The sequence below is a fragment of the Physella acuta genome, unplaced genomic scaffold (assembly GCF_028476545.2).
Source record: "Physella acuta isolate Inbredline_101_S28 unplaced genomic scaffold, ASM2847654v3 ptg001061l, whole genome shotgun sequence".
Taxonomy (NCBI): domain Eukaryota; kingdom Metazoa; phylum Mollusca; class Gastropoda; family Physidae; genus Physella; species Physella acuta.
Genome location: NW_026732578.1, coordinates 186,172 through 210,482, shown reverse-complemented (window position 1 = coordinate 210,482; position 24,311 = coordinate 186,172). Strand labels below are relative to the sequence as shown.

At 32.0% G+C, this 24,311-nt stretch overlaps 1 protein-coding gene across 1 annotated transcript in view; it reads left to right on the top strand.

Moving 5' to 3' along the window:
• The window catches only part of LOC131955271 (tyrosine-protein phosphatase 10D), a 52,297-nt gene extending 30,940 nt beyond the window's left edge, over positions 1-21,357 (top strand). The window contains exons 16-37 of the mRNA XM_059319312.1: positions 3,449-3,549; positions 4,087-4,243; positions 4,424-4,687; positions 5,900-6,169; positions 6,390-6,674; positions 7,238-7,528; positions 8,276-8,418; positions 8,639-8,713; positions 9,251-9,314; positions 10,609-10,744; positions 10,938-11,057; positions 11,617-11,843; positions 12,863-13,043; positions 13,239-13,323; positions 13,549-13,716; positions 13,960-14,094; positions 14,277-14,399; positions 14,826-14,974; positions 15,605-15,740; positions 17,036-17,138; positions 18,874-18,909; positions 20,424-21,357. Coding sequence (XP_059175295.1) covers positions 3,449-3,549; positions 4,087-4,243; positions 4,424-4,687; positions 5,900-6,169; positions 6,390-6,674; positions 7,238-7,528; positions 8,276-8,418; positions 8,639-8,713; positions 9,251-9,314; positions 10,609-10,744; positions 10,938-11,057; positions 11,617-11,843; positions 12,863-13,043; positions 13,239-13,323; positions 13,549-13,716; positions 13,960-14,094; positions 14,277-14,399; positions 14,826-14,974; positions 15,605-15,740; positions 17,036-17,138; positions 18,874-18,909; positions 20,424-20,455 — 3,281 coding nt within the window. The 3' untranslated portion in view covers positions 20,456-21,357. The remainder of the gene's footprint in view (positions 1-3,448; positions 3,550-4,086; positions 4,244-4,423; positions 4,688-5,899; positions 6,170-6,389; positions 6,675-7,237; positions 7,529-8,275; positions 8,419-8,638; positions 8,714-9,250; positions 9,315-10,608; positions 10,745-10,937; positions 11,058-11,616; positions 11,844-12,862; positions 13,044-13,238; positions 13,324-13,548; positions 13,717-13,959; positions 14,095-14,276; positions 14,400-14,825; positions 14,975-15,604; positions 15,741-17,035; positions 17,139-18,873; positions 18,910-20,423) is intronic.
• The last annotated feature ends 2,954 nt before the right edge of the window (positions 21,358-24,311 follow it).

Below are 24,311 nucleotides of genomic sequence, written 5' to 3'. Positions count from 1 at the left end.
GTGGCCTACAGATCCTGAGTCAGTCGCAGCATTACAAAACTTTCTGACAACCAGTGACAGCATCACTGTCAAGTGGACACCCCCTGTCAGTGTCAGCTTTGACTTTTATCAAATAGGAATCAAGGCTGATGACCCAACCACTCGGCCAGATGAGCCGGCGCAAAATTTAGCCAAGTAAGTTCTCATCAACAGACCTTCACTATCATGTTCTAAAAGTAGGACCTAAGACTGGGTTAGAAATGTTTTTAACAGCTGATTGTTGACCCTAACTGCTATAAGGTCTAATAGTGGGACTTGAAGAGCAAAAACACCACATTATTTTTTTTTATCTTTTTACAAGCTTTTATCTTTATCCACAATCTGGGACAAAACTGTTTTTAGGATGCCTCATAATTCCACTTTTAAATCTTAAATTGCTGTTAAAAAAGTTTAATTCCACTTTTAAAACTCAAATTGCAGTTAAAAAAGGTTAATTCCACTTTTAAAAATTAAATTGCAGTTAAAAAAGGTTAATTCCACTTTTAAAACTAAAATTGCAGTTAAAAAAGGTTAATACCACTTTTAAAACTAAAATTGCAGTTAAAAAAGGTTAATTCCACTTTTAAAACTACAATTGCAGTTAAAAAAGGTTAATTCCACTTTTAAAACTAAAATTGCAGTTAAAAAAGGTTAATTCCACTTTTAAAACTAAAATTGCAGTTAAAAAAGGTTAATTCCACTTTTAAAACTAAAATTGCAGTTATAAAAAGTTTGATCCCACTTTTAAATCTAAAATTGCAGTTAAAAAAGGTTAATTCCACTTTTAAAACTAAAATTGCAGTTAAAAAAGGTTAATTCCACTTTTAAAACTAAAATTGCAGTTAAAAAAAGTTTGATCCCACTTTTAAATCTAAAAGTACAGTTAAAAAAAAAAACAGTTTAATTTAAACCTTGCACCATTTTCTGTTTCAGGACAGTCAATAATGCAACAATTAAAAACTTGGAACCTGGCATCGCTTACACTTTGGCCATTCGCACAGGGAAGATGATATCACCCGGCAGGGTTCAGTATGGCACGGTGGTTAAACTAAGGGTGGTAACAGGTAAGAAGGGTTTTACTCTTGGTTAAGTTTAAACTTACGGTGGTTAAACTAAGGGTCATAACAGGTAAGAAGGGTCTTTTATAAGTTTCACTCTAGGTTAAGTTTAAACTTACGGTGGTTAAACTAAGGGTGGTAACAGGTTAGAACACTCTTTTAGAAGTTTCACTTTAGTTTAAGTTTAAACTTACGGTTTTAAAACTAAGGGTGGTAACAGGTAAGAAGGGTCTTTTAGAAGTTTCACTCTAGGTTAAGTATAAACTTACTTATTGTTACACCAGAGTGGGCAATCTGCCAGTGCTTTCCAGTCGACTAATTTCTTATCAGTTTTCTACTGGTGTGATATTTCATCTTTCTTCCATCATCCTCTTTGTTATGTCTCCTTTCATTCTAAGAAAGAACAAGTTTGTCAGAGAAATGCAGGAATTAATTAGAGAGTAACTGCAGTCTTGTAGGGTTTTATACAACTTCTTGAAAAAAAATAAAAAATGTTTTGAATATCCATCTTCATTACTGTACAATTTATAAAAACAATATTTGTATGATAAATATGAATATTCATGCTTCAAAGTCTAATAAATGCCTAGATTTGTTTTCATACACCCTAACAGATTTTTTACCCCTACATCCCTGCCATCACAGATCATCACAAAAAGCCATACACACCCTCCCTATATGACATTACAAAGCTCCATCCATATCTCCAAAATTAAAAATCTCACATATCTGAGTGTCCTAATCTTAATTATTTGACCACATTTATAGATGACCAAGCTAATATATGAAGAAAAACATTTATCAGGTTACGTTTAATTAATAAACAAGTTATTTACAATTTTTTATTAATCTAATCAGATTATTGCAAAATTGACATTTGTTTTCTGCTTTTTTTTTAATGTACATAGGCTATTTAGTAAAAAAAAACATCTACTGATTATCATCATTTTGTATTATTTTTTTTTACTTGTAAGATTTGATATACAAGTTTCATGTTGTTCTTGAATTATTATTAAAATCACTAAAAGTAGACACAATGTTCAGGATCATCAATATGAAAGATCTCTTATGCCATGATCAATTTTATCTAAGAAAACTGTTTTTATTTTAAATTTGTTTTTGATCAATGGCACTAAAATAATGTTGTATAACTTTAAACAAAAAATGTTTGTTAACTTATACAACAGTCTCTTTATAACAGAGAGTGCACTTCTTCACCTTTGTACTTATTTATAATATTGAAGTTGATTTTGTGTGTCAACATGTTATGCGCCATATTCCCTGTTGATTTTGACTCCAGCCAATATTTCTTTCTGGATTTTCTTCCATAACCTTTATCCATCCAAGAACAATATGCAGGGCAGTGGTTGTTTTGAATTTGGAGTTTTCTCACCAAAATGGGTTGAAGTACCCAGCTAATGAGCCTCATCTTCCTAGGGTCTGAACTTGAGACTTTTGGAGCTAGGAATCATATGCTCTCTGTTTGAACATGCAGTCCCCTAAGAGAGTGCACAATCAAGGCTTACAGTTATGTTTAGTAGCTACCAATAGTTTATCAGCTTTCACACATATCCATATGTTGTTTTTTATTTGTTCTCCTCATCACCCCATAAAACAATGATAAATAACTATCTTAAATTTGTTTCAACAGAATTTAAACTACTACTCAACAGCCATTAAGAGTTTGGTAAAAAGAGCAAGCTCATTTGATTCATTTTAGCTTGTAGAATATCAAATTTGTATCAGGATCATAGGTTTTTTTTATTTTAAAAAAGCAACAAATAATTACTATGACTGCTTTCTATCATTGCTAGTTACTCAGTATATGCCTGGATAATTTTTCTAATGAAAATATTGGCTTCTCTGTAAGATCTCACACAATTTTGATTTGATTTACACTTTTGCTTTTAAAAATGTATTGCAGCTACTTCAATCAACTATTTACAAAAGACCACCCTTTAAATCTTTCACATTTGCTAGAAATGCTTTTCTGACTCTACTCACACCATATATTCTATTCAAAGATGTAATTTTAAAAATGTATGTTCAGTTACTGTCTAATTAGAATTTTTAGTACACAATTTAGGTGCAAAGTCTTATAGCAGTTTGCTTAGTCTTACTAAAATATAGATTTTCATCATTCTGTTTTTATTTAGACCCTATATTTATCAATTTTTAAAATGTATTTACCATGTTAGAAATGTCCCAAAATAATACTTTATACTTCTTAAGTTTTTGTTACATTTTAAAAATTAATTTATTTTTTAATAGTGCATTTTGGGATTGAGTATCAAATACTAATTGTGTCAGTGTTATTATAAATATGTAATGCTCTTTGATTATTCTAAACTTTAATATTTATCTATTTATAGCTCCACTAGCAGTAGAAAATCTAAATGTGGCAAGTTTGAACACAACAGCTTTATTCCTATCCTGGTCAGTTAGCAGTAGCAGTAATCAAACAAGCTTTGATGTAAGTTTTACATGTTTATTCCCATCTTGGTCACTAACAATAGTTATCTACACCAGAAATGTGGGATAGCGCAACATAGCGGTAGAGTGCTAGTCACTAGCAATAGCCATCTGCAACAGAAATGTGGGATAGCGCAACATAGCGGTAGAGTGCTAGTCTGCCAACACAAAAGTCTTGAATTTGAATTTTGGTTCAGTTCATTAGAATGTACCTGAGTCCACCCAACTCTGATGGTTACCTGACTTACGTTAGGGAAAGTAAAGGCAGCACGGCATAGTGCTGATCATATTATTCCTTCATATGCAGAGGTCACTTAAACAGGTGAACTCTAATTCACTTGCCCCATGGACGGGCAGGTTCAATAAAGGGACTTAACTCTAACAGAAATTTGATAAAAGTTTTACTAACAAAGAAATGTAGCCTTAAGTTTTGTTCTGATCAATACTTTTTGATAATATCTAACAATAAATGTACCATTTAACATATTTTGGCAGCGGCTTATCATTTAAAGTAGTTTACAATCATGTTGTGTTTCAGATATATGCTAACAAAAACTACTTAGTAAATGCGACTAAACAGTTGAACTATAACCTGACAATGAGTGACCTCACACCTGGAACCAGCTATAGTGTCTCCGTTGTTGCTGTTAAGGAGGAAGCTAGAAGCAGCCCTAAAAGTGTACAAGGACTTACAGGTGATCTAGTGCTTGCTGTTTTCTCTACATGGCTGTAGTTGATATTGTGTTTTAAAAAGATGGGATCCAAACATAATGTATGGAATATTTTAAACATAAAGCTGTAAATCTAGCCTAAATGTTTACATGGTCTATTGTTACACAGTTTGTTTACTGACCTAAACTGTTCATTTGTTCCAGCACCCAACCCAGTGACCAATCTAAATATAGAACTCAGTTCCCCCACTAGTCTACAAGTCACATGGATAAGACCCAGTGCAGGAAGATCTGACAGCTTTAATATCAGCTACAAATCACTCAACTCCAGCTCGATGAACAACACTAGCACTACATCTACAAGTAAAACCATCTCTGGTCTATTTCCTGGTTACACATATGAGTTCAATGTCACAGCTGTTAGCAATGGTGTACAAAGTCAAGAGGTTACAAAAGTTTATGCCTTGAGTAAGTAAATGATGCTATTTCATATTGTTTATATTTTGTTTGTTTGTTTTTCATTTGTCAAATATTTGAGTTTCATTCTAGAAAGTTGAAATTATTTATATGAACAATAATTTGAAAAAAAAATCTTATTATATAGATACCAATTTAAAAAATCCATGTTTTTAATATGCCCATTTACATTAGTTTTTAATTTCTCTTATGGTTTTTTGTTTTATTATTAGTTTTTACATCTATTGTGTATTTAGCCACATTTAGTTAAGTTATTTTCAAGATCTATTGTTTATTTAGTCACAATTATTATTATTATTTTTAACATCTATTGTTTCTTTGTATTATATTTAGTCAAATTAGTTTCATCATCTTTTGTTTATTTTGGTTACATTTAGTCAAATTTTGATTAACGCATATTACTTATTTAGTCTCATTTAGTCAAATTAGTTTCAATACTGCTTGTTTATTTAGTCACTTTTAGTTAAATTATGTGTTAAACACCTGTTGCTTATTTTGTAACATATAGTCAAATGATGTTCATCAATTGTTTATTTAGTCACATTTAGTCAAATTCTGTTCATCTATTATTTATTTAGTCACATTTAGTCAAATTATGTTCACCTATTATTTATTTAGTCACATTTTGTCAAATTATTTCCACCTATTTTTAATAATTTAGTCCCATTTAGTCAAATTATGTCCGCCTATTATTTATTTAGTCCCATTTAGTCAAATTATGTCCGCCTATTATTTATTTAATCACATTTTGTCAAATTATGTCCGCCTATTATTTATTTAGTCAAATTATGTTCACCTATTATTTATTTAGTCACAATTAGTCAAATTATATTCACCTATTATTTATTTAGTCACATTTAGTCAAATTATGTTCACCTATTATTTATTTAGTCACATTTTGTCAAATTATTTCCACCTATTTTTAATAATTTAGTCCCATTTAGTCAAATTATGTCCGCCTATTATTTATTTAGTCCCATTTAGTCAAATTATGTCTGCCTATTATTTATTTAATCACATTTTGTCAAATTATGTCCGCCTATTATTTATTTAGTCACATTTAGTCAAATTATGTTCACCTATTATTTATTTAGTCACAATTAGTCAAATTATATTCACCTATTATTTATTTAATCACATTTAGTCAAATTATGCCCGCCTATTATTTATTTAGTCACGTTTAGTCAAATTTTGTTCCCTTAGGTCCACTACCACCAGAAAATGTCAGCAAGGTCAAAGGTGAAACCAATGAAACTAATGTTAAAATAACTTGGCAACATGATGCAACAAAAACTTACTGTGAAAAATGGGAGATCACTTGGTTGACTTATAGCCAGACAGTCAACACTACCCAAGATAAAACATATACGTCTACTGTAGGCCAACTGGTCGCTGGTAAAACATACACAGTCACAGTTGTCAGTGTGGTAGGAAACAAAAGATCAAACAATGTCCAGCTCAAAGTAACTACAAGTAAGTTGGTCTTATGATACAGAAATAGCTTGCTATTTGTTGCTATATTTTATATACATGAAAATGTAATAGTACTGAAAGTTAATGTCTAAATTAAAATAGAGAATATTTATTCAACAGTTTATTAGTCTATTAATTTTATTAATATAATATTCATTATATTACACAGAAAATTAGTGTAAAATTAGATTTAATGAAACTATTATCTTGTCCTTCTCAGAACCTCTAATGACATCTAAACTAACAGAAGTATCAAGCACTAATAGTTCTATTAGATTCAACTACACTGTTGTAAGTGGTGATACATTTGACAACTTGACCTTTAGTTTAAAGGATGGAAACAATGTAGACAATGTAGACAATGTAAGCCCAGTGACAAGAACTAAAAGTGATCCAAAAGATGTTGAGTTCTCTGGTCTGACAGCTGGGACTAAGTACACTGTGTCCGCAGTAACCAACAGCAATGATGAAACAAGCTCTCCCAAAATACTACAGATCCTAACTAGTAAGTTCACACATTGCTAAATGTAAATTTAAAAAAAACTGTTACAGCCATCTTGTAAGAAATCACAACAATTGTCAAACACAATTTAACATTTAGAGCTTACTGTACCCTTATATTTGTATCTCTAGTAAAGCTGATAATGACGCATCAACCTCATGCCTCATTGTTTTTACCACATAAAAATCTGTATTCACCACATTTTCCTGTTTGTGCCCAAGACACATAGGGCAGATGACAGGGCACCTGTTTCTGTGACCTTGACATATGAAGGAATAGTGTGGTCAGCACAATGCCCAGCTGCCTTTATTTTCCCTAACATGAGCTGGGTGGACTCGGGGACATTCCACTGACTTGAATACAGATTCTAACTTGAGACTTTCATGTTACAGTCTAGTGCTCTACCTCTAGGCCACACCAACCCTCTGTATTACACACAGTTTTTAAAAATTTGACAATATCTTTTGTAATATTTTATATTATAGATACATTTTAATGCAAGCATGAACCTGTATCATTTCTTTGATTTATTTACCAGTCTTTAAATAATGTTTCAATGTCACCAGATCCTAATGCCGTCCCTGTCAATCTATATCCATACTCTCAAAGTGTAACTTTAGAGCTGGGCCCACAACTAGGTGATGCTGCTAATTACATCATTACATGTATGGACTCTAACAACCAAAGCTGTAAAGAAAAGAAAGTCCAGAGATCCCAGAATCTCAAATTTAATGAGACAATCAGTGACTTGAAACCATACCAGGATTACATGTTTACTGTGGAAACACAGACTGAGACTTTGGATGGACATTACAAAAATGTAACAAAAATGTACTCCATTAGGACATTACAAGCTGGTGAGTTTAATTTGTAGGCTACTCTCTGAAATTTATCATTTTGTAGCTATTAATCTTTTAGATACATTAGCTAGAAATAAAATTTGTTGACATTTTTTTAAGAATACCTACAAAAGTTGTGTGAATAACTTTTTGTTTGTCAGTGTGTCTTATATTAAATACTATCAGATTCTATAGAGTGATACAGTTATATTAAATGCTATCAAAGATTCTATAGAGTGATACAGTTATGTAAATGCTATCAAAGATTCTATAGAGTGATACAGTTATGTAAATGCTATCAAAGATTCTATAGAGTGATACAATTATATTAAATGCTATTAAAGATTCTATAGACTGATATTGTTATATTAAATATTATCAAAGATTCTATAGACTGATACAGTTACATTAAATACTATCAACGGTTCTATAGAGCAGGGGTCGGCAACCTGCGGCTCGCGAGCCGCATGCGGCTCTTTTGATATCAAGATGCGGCTCTCCAGCTCTTTGAACAAATACTAATAATCTTAATAAAAAAATAAAATATTTAAAATAAAAAAATGTTAGTGGCTCTTTAAAACCAGGGAAATTTTGAAAATTGTAACTTTTGGCTCTTCCGCTTCAAAAGGTTGCCGACCCCTGCTATAGAGTGATACATTTATATTAAATACTATCAAAGATTCTATAGATAGATACAGTTATATTAAATACTATCAACGCTCCTATAGATTGTTACAGTTCTCTCTCTGTAAAAACTGTCCACAGCCCCTGGTCCAGTTGTATCTTTAAATGCAAGTGAACCAGTGTTCCGTACAGTCAAGTTAACATGGAAGCCACCTGTTGAAGCCAATGGAAACATTACTAAATACATGATCAGTTATACTAAGGATAATGATAAGCAAGAGGAGGTGAATATATTGAATATATTTGTTAAGTGCTGGTAAAAAATGCATACACATGTAACTACACAATGTTTTAATTACAAGGATGAATGCACATTCCATGGTAATTGCGCAATGGCAAAAATTATTGTCATATTTTTATACTGATATGAGGAATGTGTGTTCTAAGCTTACAATGCTCTGTTTGTTTCCTGTGTTAACATATGACCTTTCTTGTTTGTATTAGATTTTTTCCACTGAATCTTTGATGACTGAATTCACCATAGCAAATCTCACACCTGGAGTATCCTACACCTTTAAGGTCAGTGTGGTTCATGTATTGTACTTTAAGGTCAGTGTGGTTCATGTATTGTACTTTAAGGTCAGTGTGGTTCATGTATTGTACTTTAAGGTCAGTGTGGTTCATGTATTGTACTTTAAGGTCAGTGTGGTTCATGTATTGTACTTTAAGGTCAGTGTGGTTCATGTATTGTACACCTTTAAGGTCAGTGTGGTCATGTATTGTACAACTTTAAGGTCAGTGTGGTCATGTATTGTACAACTTTAAGGTCAGTGTGTTCATGTATTGTACTTTAAGGTCAGTGTGGTTCATGTATTGTACTTTAAGGTCAGTGTGTTCATGTATTGTACAAATTTAAGGTCAGTGTGGTTCATGTATTGTGCTTTAAGGTCAGTGTGTTCATGTATTGTGCTTTAAGGTCAGTGTGGTTCATGTATTGTACACCTTTAAAGTCTGTTTTTATTATTTTTTTTAATTTTTATTATTTGCTTGACACTTTCATGTATACTGAAATATATCTTTTTACCACCTCTAATATGTTCATGTTTTTATTTACAGGTATCAGCATTCACTGTGGAGAAGGGCAATGAAACTGAGATAAAATATGAAACAAAAACACAAGGTGATTAGTCTTATAGTTGTGTTTTATCATGTTAAAATTACTTAAACTAACATCAGCTAGCTACACAAATATTAAATATTGGTAATTTAAAATAATAAGTTCCTAACAAGCAACTTCTAATTACACTTACCTTCTTAATAGTTCTTAATTGTAATGTTGGAAATCCTTACCTCTAACACAATTATGTCTCAACTTGTTATGCGCCATATAGGCAGTTGACTCCAATTTCAGCCTGCTTTTCTATTTGGATTTGCTTCCATAGCCTTTTTTCTATCCAAGATCAAACAACAAGGCAGCAGTTGTTTGTTTATGGTGTTTTCTCTTGTAGATGGGTTGCTGTTCCTAGTTATCAAGCCTCATCTACCTGGGGTTTGAACTAGGGACCAGAGGTGTAGCGAGGGCGGGGTGTTCGGACCGCACAGAGTGACCCGATTTAGGGGGGATGACACCATGGCAAAAAAATTGCAAAATGTACAGAAGAAAAATGCTTTATGCCAGTTCCATTAATGATAATTTAAAGTTAAATAGTCTTTTAAGTACTAATTGACAATTATTACAAGAGGGTGGGGGTGACACCATGACGTAAACACGCTAACTATAGAGAAAACAATGCTACATCCAACTGTATTATTAACAGACTATAGATAAACATTGTTACTATTAAGTCTGCAGTGATTAAAGCTTATACACATATACAGTCATACACTCACACTCATACACACTCATAGCAATGTAAACAGAAAGTGATATTTCAACACCAAGGGTAGACAAAGGTACAGAATATAGTCCAAGTAAAGTCAGAACAGTCAGAACCCAACGGGATCCGAACCTACCATTCCACACGGTACCAAATCGCCTCGCCTTCCATGCATCAAGTATAGACATGTAATCACTTCTGCCAATCAGGTTCGGATCCCGTTGGGTTCTGACTGTTATGACTTTACTTGGACTATATTCTGTACCTTTGTCTACCCTTGGCGTTGAAATATCACTTTCTGTTTACATTGCTATTTCAGTTACACCGCTTGCTTCTACCCCTCACCATGTTTACACACTCATACACACACACATACTTTGATTTATTTTTATTTTTTTGGGGGAGGGGGTGACACCACAAAGTGCCGCACCGGGTGACACCTGACCTAGCGACGCCACTGCTAGAAACTTATAAGTTTAGCAATCATAAGCTTTTACTCACACAACCAAGCCAACCCCTAAACCACTCTTATAGCTCAGGTTGTAAAAAAGGCAGTAACTTAAAAATGTCTTCTCTTGTTGTATATAAATCTTTTAGCCCCAGTATTTAAAGAAAGCCTTACACTGGAGAGCAGCAAACCCGAGTTAGCACCAGAAGATCAGAGACCGGTGACAGAAAACCAGCTCAAGCTACTTTTTATCAACCCATTCAGTGACGCCAATGGAAAAGTTATGTACGTTATTGATAGCACCTATTGAAAGATGATTTGTAACAGTTTTAAAAATCTTGTTATTTTCTATAGGTATCATATGAGAGAGTTGAAATTACAATTGGTCTAATAATCCAAACATTGAACTGTCCTATCGTATGAGAGTGTTTGAAATTTAAATAGGTATAATAATCCAAAGATTGAACTGTCCTTACAGAGAGTATTCAGTGATTGTATCAACAGAGCCCTCACCTGAACATGACACTAATGATGACTTGCCAAGTTGGGGCCAGGCTAGAGAGGACAGTACAATAAAAGTTTACAAGGCCATCAATAGGTGGGTACAGGTTGAACTTTCATTGGGTTTGCATATTTGACTGGGTTGGCATGGTGGAGTGGGTTGGCATGGTGGAGTGGGTTGACATATACAAATGGGTTGACAGGGGAAAAAATGAAAGATTTGTTGATTTTAGCCAACAGATTTATCTTCTGCTAACAAGGACAGAAATATTCCACAATCAACTAAATTTTAACCACAGCTCTAACTGTCTCAATCATGGCAGTCAACTAATTAAGATATTTTTTTTAAGTCTGTGTAATAAAATTTACTATATGTTTAACAACTGTAGCTGTTTTTGTGTAGATTTCTTCTTAAACATTATTTTCTACACTGATGCAGTCAAATTCTCTATACCAAAAATTGACTGACCGATGTTATTTCATAGATATTTTGACCCGACTGTTTAGGCTATAAGCCCTACATTGCAACTTATATTAATTATTCCTTTAAAAAATAACCATATTTTTTTTACTATTTCTTCTGGACCTTCTTTACTTCTTCAGTAAAGACTTCTTCAGTATTTCCTCATATCTATCCCAATATTTTCATCTGACAGATGTAAAGACTTCTTCAGTTCAACCTCATCGTGTGGAACTGCTAGAAGAAAAAAACGTGAAACAGATAACACTGGACACCTGTTTGTTGTTGGAGCTGAGTTGAATTGTGAGGGGAAAAAATTCTGTAATGGCCAGCTGTCTGAGAACACGGGGTATTACATCAAGCTGCGGGGCTACACCAAGCATGGACATAATGACACAGCTTATTCAGACATGATCAAAACAGGTGTGCTATCCTCTGTTCTTTTATTTGCTAATATTAATAAATCTTCAAATTTTTTAAAGCTGAGACATTGCTAATATAATGCTAAGGTTGTATTAACAAAAAACGTTGAGCCATGATTTAAGGAGAGGTGGTTCTCTTTTGTGTTTTAGCTGCTAATGTTATTGAATTTAAACTATCATAGGCTGTGTGGTTATAGCTGTACACTTAATCTGACACTGTGATTTGATGTTGTTTTATTAGAAATACAGATCTATTTTTTGTTTTTCAGGTTTTTACTTTATTTTTCTGGTAAATTTGATCCAGCTTGCTTTGTTATGTTATAATTGTCTCAATATTTAGGGGTCTAGGCACTAAAGGTTAAGTACTAAGTTACCAGAAAAGATTTCAATAATAATGATGTTTAAAGACCCTCGTCTCATGATTATCATATAAAAACATCTCTCATGTCTGAACTACTTTAACAATTAGTGTGGAGAAAAAGAAATTAGACTTAACACATTAAATAAGTACATGGATCAATTTAAATAAAACTGAGGAGAAATGACAAGCTATTCTAATGACAAAATGCATCCTTAAAAACACTAGTTTAATCTGCCAAGGTATTGTTATAAACTGCATGTTAATCGTATTATAGTGGTTTGGGGATTTATTTACTCTTTTACCTATACTTAAGGTCAGCAGCCTGCATCAAATACATCTTTCACCTATACATATTAAATTACATAACTTTAAGCTTTTATGTGTATTATGGCATTGTATCTTAATTGTTGCTTTTCTAAATGAATCTTTGTCTTTTAGACATTGCTATCTCTGATTTATTTTTTTTCATTTTTTTAGCCATGGAATAATTAAATTTTTATTTTCAGTTTTCAGTTGGCAAGTACATGATGAATTTCTAGAGATCTATCAAATGTCTGGTGCTTAAAATTGTATTGAATGTCTCTAATCTAGACATGTATTTAAGCTGCTTTTATTTTGTGTGTCTCATGATTCAAGAATGTATTTCTTAATCTCACCAGCTGAAAGTCAGTCCAACAGTGTAGCTTCCACTATAGGAGGCGTTATTGGTGCCTTCATTATTCTCATTCTCATTGCTGTGGCTGTCATTTTGTTCCTTAAGTGGAGAAACCGTCCAAAGAAAGCCTCTAAACATTCAGCACCTAAATCATCCTGGGAGCACAACGCACTTGCCAAATTAAGGTATAAATATATTTATAATTTTAAACTTTTCATTTGTATTAACAAACAGGCTTAATGAATAAAACTTTGACTAGTTAAAGGTTTTATTTGTAGCAACAAACACTTAATAAAAAAGAAGTGTCTAAAAAAAATTTTTATAGTAACACACCTAACTTACTGTACCGTTTAAGTTTAATTATTTCTTTCAATGACTAGCCGTCCTGTGAAACTATCTGACTTTCCATTCCATGTGAAGAAAATGGAATCGGACTCAGATTTTAAATACGCTGAAGAATATGAGGTATTTATCTTGTTTCTTCTCAAGTGTGAATTGAAATGTCACTGTCATGTAATTTCTTGACTAGCAAATTTACTGTTTATATGTTTACAATTTTATGTTTCCAATTTCGTTAACTTTCCAACAGTTTCTCTTCTATATTTTATATATCTTTTTAAAAATAAAATAACATGACAATATAATAACCAGTTGAATGTAACAGAATTCAATGTTTTATCTCTTGACCAGGACTTAAAAGAAGTGGGACGTGATCAGCCCTGTACGGCTGCAGAATTTCCACCCAACCGACCAAAAAATCGCTTCACTAACATTTTGCCTTATGACCATTCCCGTGTTAAACTCCTGCCAACAGACGATGAAGAAGGCTCAGATTATATCAATGCTAACTACATGCCAGTGAGTCATCTTAATCAGAATTATAATCCATCTTATTCACTACCAAACTTCCCAGTTCTCTTTAGTTAACTGTTGGTAATCAAACAATAAAACAACAAAAATATTATTTAAATTCTTGTCAAAAAGTGAAACAGTTTTTGTTTGAGTAGCTTGTACCTAAAAAGAGGCTAGAAAAGCTAAAATAGCCTACAGTATTTGTTATAAACAAGACTTGTTATATTGACAAATTAAATATATTTTCAGGGTTACAATTCAAAGAGAGAATATATAGCCACACAGGGGCCATTACCCTCAACACGAGATGATTTCTGGAGAATGATTTGGGAACAGAACTGTCGAAATATAGTCATGTTGACACGCTGCCAGGAGAAAGGAAGAGTAAGTCTCTTTTAAAAATTGTTCTTAAAATAGTTCTTTGCTTTGAATGTATGTAGCCTAGATTTACAACTTTAAGCTTTAAAAAATATCCTGAATTTTTGTCAGCAAGAAGCAATGTCTTAGAGTCAATTATTATTCATTCATAATTTGCTCTTTGTTAACACAAAAGAAAACGTTTTCAGGAGAAAAGTGACCATTACTGGCCGAATGATTCAGAAGCCAAGTTTTATGGTGATCTTCAAGTGGTCATTTTAAATGAAACCCACATGCCAGATTGGACAGTGACTGAGTTAAAAGTGTCTTTGGTAGGTGTTCTAGTTTGGTTTCAAATGCTTAATACCAACTTTTTTAGAACATTGAAACCGCTGTCATCTAGAAGTAATAACACTTGATGCTAACATAGGTCTGTAACATTAAACTTTAAGTCAGGATGTTTTGACACATACTTTATACTAATCTTAACATCTGTAAGACACATCTGAATTTAAAAATGATTGTATTACTTACAATAATTTGGAGATTTTCCTGATTTTATTTTATAATTAAGTAAAATTATTTACTAAAAATTTGTTACTTTTGTGTAATTAGCTATAAAGTAAACAGATTCTTTTAATTTTATTTATTACGTTAAACTATTAAATTAATGCAAGCTTAAGCACTGATAGTACGGCATCTTTTAAACCTTTACAAGTGTTTTTTTTTTTTTATATTATTTATTTAATTCTTTGAAGGGAGAGCAATCAAGAAATATTCGTCACTTTTATTATCGAGTGTGGCCAGATTTTGGTGTACCAAAAAATCCTACGTCCTTGATACGTTTTGTACGGACTGTCAGGGACAAGCTTATACGGGAAGGTGGACCTATAGTAACTCACTGCAGGTATGTTTCGTATAATGGTCATAAACTTTACATTTAAATATTGCTGAGTGGGGCTACTTTGTTACATTTCAGTTGAAGTTTGAGGGGTCGGCGTGGTCGAGTCGGTAAAGCTCATGGTTGCTAAACAGAAAAGTCTCGAGTTCGAACCCTCTGGCAGATGAGGCTCGTTAGCTGGGGACAGCCACTCTTCTAGGAAAGACAACTCCAAAATCAAACAACTGCTGCCTTGTAGTTTGTTCTTGGTTTGACAAAGGCTATGGAAGCAAATCCAAAAAGAAAAGCAGGATGAAATCGGAGTTAATGGCCTCAATGGCACATAACTAGTTGACAAGTATCTTTAATTGTGATGGAGGCGTGGTCGAGTCGGCAAAAGCTCATGGTTGATAAATTCGAAAAAAGTCTCGAGTTAAACCTCTGGTAGATAAGGCTCGATCCCTTCCAACGCTAAAAATTAAGAATGAAGAACAAGAAAGAAGAAGAAGTTGAAGTTTTAAATTTTTAAACAATCAAATTTTTATGTAAAAATGTTTTATAAAAAAAAAATTTTTTTTTTTTTTACGTTAATGAAATGTTTGAATTTAAAAAATTCGAAATATTATTTAAAATATCCTACAACTATCTTGTCGCCAGCGCTGGTGTGGGCAGGTCTGGAACTTTCATTGTACTGGATCACGTCTTACAGCTGATTAGGGAAAAAGATGAAGTGGACATCTTTAGTCTTGTTTATAAACTCCGCAAGGAAAGAGTTCTCATGGTGCAGACTGAGGTAAAACTATTTTCTTTGAATATTTGAAGCAAAGACAAAACTGCTCAAGATTAAATTATTAGATAGCCATGTTGATGCAAAAAAAAAATTGAACTAAGGTAATGGACTTGATCTCAATTTTACTTTTATTAGTCTAAGATTGTTGGTTAATTTACTAGCATTTAACTCAGACTGGCCTTTTGTTAATTTTTTTATCAATAATAGTTTGAAAATTTAAAGTTTCTGAATTAAATAACATAGTTTTTTTAGTCTGAATTTTATTTGTTTGTGTTACTGTTTTTTTACGCTAATTGTTAGTTGTTGAAAAATACTTAGATTATTAAATATACTTTTAATCTTGAGTCTTTAATATTTCAAGAATTTGACCCTTAATGTTGTTTTATTACTGAAAATTACAGCGCTTTAGACCCAGATATGAATTACAAGAATATTTTTCTCTCGTATGTTTTTTTAATTGTTTACATTTCACGCTTAACTACCATTTCAAAGTAATTTAGCAAACTCTTTTAGATAGTTGTCAAAAATGATCCTAACTCTTTCAATCATTGTTATTTCCTAAGTTGTTTTTTATTTTTTTTTTTTTTTTGCTATTTTCTTTAAGAGTGGTTTTTACATATTTCTTTTTACTAAATCAATAACATGTTATTTTCTGCAGCTAAAACATTTTTTTTCTAATTAGGCCTAATCTTTTGTGGTTAAAATATTCCTTGATTACTAATATTTTTCTAATTACACAATGGCTCTTTACTATAATAAGACTCAAGATTAAAACATGCATTAAAAAAATTACGCCAATTGTTTTACTATTATACTGGGATCATTTGTTTTTTTTATTGTAACTTTTGTCTTACTTACTTACAGTGGGGTGTGGGTGAAAGCTAGTCGTATGCTAATTTTATCCAAATATATTTTTTTTTCAATCTTATTTTTTTTTTAATTTTTGAGTTTGTTTCTTTACTTATTTTATTACATTGTGTTTCTGTTTGAGTACCAGCTGTACCAGTATTAAAATGTTGATATATTTGTGTAAAGTAAAATAATTTATATGCTACTTGGCTACGACTCTGCAGGATTTAAAGACTTGTTTAGAAATACAAGACTTTAATAGGACACATACCGCCAGATGTTTTAGTTGACTTGATTTAAAATCCCGTTGCTGAAAAAAAAATCACCAACAGAGATTTCCTCTATAAAAAAAAATAATAAATTTTTTAAAAATGTAGTTAAAAAAAAACCCACTTAATTAACGAACCATACATGTAGAGATATTGCAATAAAGTTACCTTCTGTTTCAGCAACAATACAAGTTTATCCATGAGTGTTTGCTGTGTGTGTTGGAGGGTAGGGAGGAGGACACAACGTACGCTAATGTTGGAGAGGTCAACCCTGGCTTCGAAGGTCAGTTCATTGAAATTATAATTAGTAACATGTGTCACAGTTCCTTCTGTAATGGGGATTTTGTAGCTTATGTTTAAGTGATTCAATCTACAAGGTTATTGAGCACTGTATTTCAATTTGACAAAACTTGTTAGAAAATTTCCTTTTCTAATGAATGCTTTTGTCAAAATATTTTGCTATTTGCCTTGATTGACTATGGGATGGTGTTGTTGGATGGTAGAGCACATTGGGATGGTGTTGTTGGATGGTAGAGCACATTGGGATGGTGTTGTTGGATGGTAGAGCACATTGGGATGGTGTTGTTGGATGGTAGAGCACATTGGGATGGTGTTGTTGGATGGTAGAGCACATTGGGATGGTGTTGTTGGATGGTAGAGCACATTGGGATGGTGTTGTTGGATGGTAGAGCACATTGGGATGGTGTTGTTGGATGGTAGGGCACATAAAAGTCTCAAATTTGGATCCCAGGCTCAAGTCTATAGCATGTTCTTGAGTCCACTCAGATCTGATGGGTGCATAACTCCCATTAGAGAAAGTAAAGGCGGCTGGGCATAGCGCTGACCAAACTATCCCTTCATATGCCGAGGTCACAGACACAGCTCTACATCATCTGCCTCATACACTGACATGTTTGAAAGGGCAATTTTCTTTGTTTTTTTTAGACTTTATACTTTTGTTTTGGTTTCCATTTTAGTTTCGTAAACTACAGCTTCACTTTCTATTCTGTTGTGACTTTTAAGACCTGATGCATTTTATTATCTAGTGTTACTTATTTCACTTGTATACCAAAGTTTATGTAAAGTATATTAAATTAGAGTAATTATACCGATGGTCATGTAAAAAAGCTGTAAACAGACTACTTAGAAAGTATATCAAAACAAATAAACAAGTTATATTGATGTATGCAAAGCATATCAAAAAGGGAAGAGGGTAATCAGACTGTTATTTGTGTAAAGTTCAGCCGTCTTTACATTGCTTCATCATGGATGTTCTCTTGCATCATTTAAAAATTCTCAGTATTAAATTATTTGTTTCACTTTGTATTCAGGTGTCTAGATGGTAACCATTGTGTTTTACTTCCTACTTTTTATGGGTTTTTTTAAAATATACCTTTTTTCATTGTATTCTTGCTTTTATTATTGAAGATACTCACTTAGAGTTTGGGGCATAGAAAATTTAGAATGACATTCTAAAAGTTGAAGTGTGGTTTTCTACTCTGTGAATATTGGCCTGCATGATGGATACATTGTGGTGGAGTTGTATAGTCATTTTATTTTTTCTCTATTTGTTCCTATTTCCTCAGAGGTTTATTTTTTATTCAAACCTAGTGTGGCTTTGTTATCTATCACCACTATAGGGTCATCCAAAGTGACATCACTGCTATGGGAATGACAGGAAGGAAAGGGGGGGGGAAGATTTAGTTTGAAATATTATGCTGCATATATTTTGGTATTTCTTAAGAATTAATTTATGTATATATATATATATATATATATATATATATATATATATATATATATATATATATATATATATATATATATATATATTTACTTTAAAATTTTCATAACAGTTTTTTTTTTTTTAAGGTGGGGGGGGAGGATATTGTGAGTTAGGTAGGTTAGGGGAGAAGTTAATTTGTCAACACTTTGTTATGTCAGCTTTGGTTGTCCCTGTATGAATTTTTAAAAAATGTAAACAATGAAATAAAATAAAATCATAACTTAACATTTAGATGAAGATACAGATTTCGGAATAAACATGGATGGTGGTAATGACATTTGAACAATTAAATTTAACCCTCTAACATTCACTACTCACTTATAATCTTATAAGACTGTTCACAATTTTTTGTATGTGAAAAATTAATTATTGCATGTATTTGTTCAAAGTAAAATATTTTAACTCACAATTATTCTTATATGTTATGCAGAGAATGTGTTTTGTGGCATAATTATTAAACACTTGATTTTATTTACATTAAAGTTTCAGAATTTTTTTGGGTAAACCTCAGCAAACAAACCTTGACTACAAAACATTGATAGGAACTTTATAATGTTAAAAGTGTTCTGTTAACAAACTCTAACATAGTATTCATATAACACTGACAATCTTTACTTTGATTCTATAAAACATTGACATAACTACATGATATTAAAAGTGTTCTGTTAACAAACTCTAACATGTTCTTCATATAACACTGACGACCTTTACTTGATTCTATAAAACATTGAAGAGAACTATGTTATATTATATGTGTTCTGTTAACAAACTCTAACCAGATATTCACATAACACTGAGGCTCTCTCATAGCTTACCAACTAACTCTGATGTGGGCTCTTATATCACTAATAAAACACCTGTATTGTTTTCATTATTTTTAAAGGTTTTAGTTTTCTCTTTACACAAGGTGCGCATGATTCTAACCTAAACATTAAGTAGGATAGTAAAACATGCCTAAAACAAACAAAAAACATTTAGTCTATTTCTAAATTATCTTGACATGTTTATTTACACACAGTCATCTGTTTAATATGTACATATACACGTCATATTTACACATATAAAAACTATACACAAATACTTGCACATATGCATGTATATACTTGTACATATTTATATGAAATATAAAACCAGTTTTTTGTGTAACAGTATCAACTTACTTTTGTTCATTATTTATTGATGTCACTTTGTAGGCTTTTAAGACTTGAGTTTTTTTTAGGGATGGGGGAGGGGGGGGGGGGGATGAGCTGGAATATACCTTTGGTTGTTCATAATTAAACCTATTTACAATCCAAGTGGACATCCAAGGAAATATATTACAGATTTTATTCTATTCTGTACTTTTCCTTGGGGAAAATCTTATGAATTGCAAAATTTGCATTAAACAATGTATTCTAATCTTTACTTGGCGTGGTATGGCAGTATTTTTTTTTTGGGGGGGGGGGGGGGATGTCCTGCTCCTGCACATAAATATTTACATAATAAATATACCCCCTGTTTTCACACATAATATGAATGGCATGTACATATTAACTTTCTGTATCTCCTATTAAACCTACATCAGTAGTAGCATTGGTGAATAAATTAGTTTTTAATGCAGCAAATTAAGAAAAAATTTCTCATAAAAAAATGAAAAATGTTTTTTTTTATATATTAAAACATTTACGTTCCCAAGTTTTAGCTGAGGGTGAACCATATGAAAACAATACATATTTAGCTTGTAGGTACAATGGTTTTACACAGTCGATGTACTGATGTATTAATTTTTTCCCCCTATTTCAGATGACGAAGGTATCAATGTTGAGCTCAACTAAAGGTGAGCTACTTGTTTTCACCTGGTGGTCTACCTGTTATTCCCTGCGCTACAGCTGTTGTGTGGCGGAAACCACACCATGATAGCCCTTACCTTATGTGATAAAAACAGCCCACTGGCTGATGGGAACACTATGCATTTAAATTTGGTTACTAAGTATCTGTTGTATGTACATAAAGATTTTTTACTCTTATTATTGTTATGATGTTAAGTTTTGTTTTTGTTGATATGTCCTTGAATTCATGTGCCTTTAATGTCTAGTAAAAATGTGATCCTTAATTGTGACTCTAGCATGAGATATGTTTATATCTATGATCAACTTTTGCAGTTTGTACTTAAACAGCTTTTACATTATTTTACATACTAAATGTATCACATTTTTGTTATACTTACAATTTTGTTGTATATTTTACAGTTTAAAACATTCAGACCCTTTACAGCTAAAAGATTTTTAGCTTGTATTATTTTATTAACTCATATTTTTTAAAATTTGGGAAACTTTATCCAAGTCTAGTCCAATAATATTTTTTTTAGCCAAACCAATTTAAAATGGATATTATTTTGAACATTCCATAGATAAGTTGTTATCTAGTCAGTCTGGTTGAAATTAAAACTTATATTTTAAATAAACCATGTAATCTCAAGACATATTACCTATTGATCATAGCTTCTCTACCAGCTTGTGTCTGTGACTTGATCTGCAATTATTAAATCAAAATGTTTTTGTACATAAGCTATTTATTCAATGTTCATTATGTTAATTAACTTTGAATAATTTTAAATTTCGCAATGTTTTTTTTTTAAGTAATACCTAATGACTGTTGATTATCTCCCATATCAACATTTATAGAATCTCTATTTGCGTTAGTGGGGGTCTAAAAATGATATCAGGCTCCGTGCAAGGGAGTGTGTCCAAAAATAGATATTGTCGTGTGTGTGGGGGGGGGGGGGGGGGAAGCGCAGTTAAGGTAATCATCTCAATTGTTGGGACTCTCATTAAATAAAGTAAAGAAGGCTGGTCACACTATCTTTTCATATGCTGACGTCACTGAAACAGGTGAACCCTACTTCACCTACCCCAATACACCATTAGGTTTTGAAAAAGATACTTCCTGTATATTGAATTAAGTTAACAAAAATAATTGTATGTAACAATTTGTTTTCTGCTGTAACATTTACCATGTACTTCTTCTGTACAACACATTTATCAAGTAGGCCTACATACAGCAGTCTGTTTATTAATATAACATCTATCATGTAGGCCTTTACACATCTATCATGTAGGTCTATGCACATCTATCATGTAGGCTTACATACAGCAGTCTGTTTATTAATATAACATCTATCATGTAGGTCTATACACATCCATCATGTAGGTCTACATACAGTAGTGTGTTTATTAATACAACATCTATCATGTAGGTCTATACACATCTATCATGTAGGCTTACATACAGTAGTGTGTTTATTAATACAACATCTATCATGTAGGTCTATACACATCTATCATGTAGGCTTACATACAGTAGTGTGTTTATTAATACAACATCTATCATGTAGGTCTATACACATCTATCATGTAGGCCTTTACACATCTATCATGTAGGCTTACATACAGCAGTCTGTTTATTAATATAACCTCTATCATGTAAGCTTACATACAGTAGTCTGTTTATTAATATAACATCTTACATGTAGGCCTATATACATCTATCATGTAGGTCTATGCACATCTATCATGTAGGCTTACATACAGCAGTCTGTTTATTAATATAACATCTATCATGTAGGTCTATACACATCTATCATGTAGGCCTTTACACATCTATCATGTAGGCTTACATACAGCAGTCTGTTTATTAATATAACCTCTATCATGTAAGCTTACATACAGTAGTCTGTTTATTAATATAACATCTTACATGTAGGCCTATATACATCCATCATGTAGGCCTACATACAGCAGTCTGTTTATTAATATAACAACTATCATGTAGGCCTACATACAGTAGTCTGTTTATTAATATAACAGCTATCATGTAGGTCTTTACAAATCTATCATGTAGGCTTACACACACCAGTCTGTTTATTAATATAACATCCGTCATGTAGGCCTACATACAGCAGATCAATATGTGATGTGTTATTAGCTTTGCCTACATGAGTTGCTCTCATTTAAATAGAGTGACTATTCAGATGTTCAGTTCAACCATATAGACAGATATATTAGTGTAGAATACATCAACTATTTTTTTTTACCTATTTTGTAACATGCAAGTTAAAATTCAGAAATGAAATAAATGATACACTATATTGTGTATATATGTAATAAATATATCATTGTAAGCAGAATATGTTGAAAATTAATAGCCAAAACATGTTTAAAATTAATGTACTGTTTTCACTTAGAAAAGGAAATGATATATAACTAAAACTGTTACTTATCTAACAAAAAATGCATTACATATTTTAGCTGTGATCATAGAACAAATCACCCAGCATTGGTGCTGTGTTACATCTACTCTCTATATTAACTCAGTCTGATCAATTCCTACTCTCTGTGTTGGTGCTCTGTAGATCTATTTAAATCATCTATCTATTTAAATCATCTACTCTCAATATTACCTCAGTCTGATCAATTCCTACTCTCTGTGTTGGTACTCTGTTGATCTATTTAAATCATCTACTCTCTATTTTAACTCAGTCTGATCAATTTCTACTCTCTGTGTTGGTGCTCTGTAGATCTATTTAAATCATCTACTCTCTATATTAACTCAGTCTGATCAATTCCTACTCTCTGTGTTGGTACTCTGTTGATCTATTTAAATCATCTACTCTCTATATTAACACAGTCTGATCAATTCCTACTCTCTGTCTTGGTGCTCTGTAGATCTATTTAAATCATCTACTCTCTATATTAACACAGTCTGATCAATTCCTACTCTCTGTGTTGGTACTCTGTTGATCTATTTAAATCATCTACTCTCTATATTAACACAGTCTGATCAATTCCTACTCTCTGTGTTGGTACTCTGTTGATCTACTCTCTCTATTAACTCAGTCTGATCGATTCCTACTCTCTGTGTTGGTGCTCTGTTGATCTATTTAAATCATCTATCTATTTAAATCATCTACTCTCTCTATTAACTCAGCCTGATAAATCCCTGCTCATAGTCAATTATTTATTTCTCCTGTTGAATGCTCTTGTTGTACAATTTTTTACTCACATCAAGATAAACTGAAGATTATCTGTACATTTAAAACAAAACATATTTCTTCCTCGTTGTTTAAAAAAACTTCTTTCACATCATATAAATTTTGTCCTGAGCTTTCTAATTTTATTTGAATTTGTTGTCTAAGTATTAAACACTCAAATATTTTTCTATTCTTATATTAGTACATTTACTTTACTAAAATCAAAAGTGTTATTAATGTTTATTGTTAGTATATGATGCAGCCCACAAAATAATGCAAAGAACAAAAAATTGTCATGGAGTGCATTGTAAATGTGGAAAATGTTAGTTGAATATCTTAATCACAATTTTATTGCATTTAATTTTTTAATGGAATTTAAAAATCTTTTCCTGTTCATTTAATATCTCTCATCTTGAATTAAGTCCAGAATCAAAACTTGACCATAAAAAAATGATGCTCATCTGGTGCTTCTTTGGATGTGCCAGATAAATTTCTAGTCAGAGCCTGTTGTCTTGACGTCCATTCCGCTTATGTCACTCCACAGAATGTTTTTTTTTAAACTAACATCTCTACTTAAAATGTGTATCTTAATCACTCACTCACATTATATTATTACTTAAATCTTTGTTTTGCATTCAATAATAATTTATGATTAAGGCAAT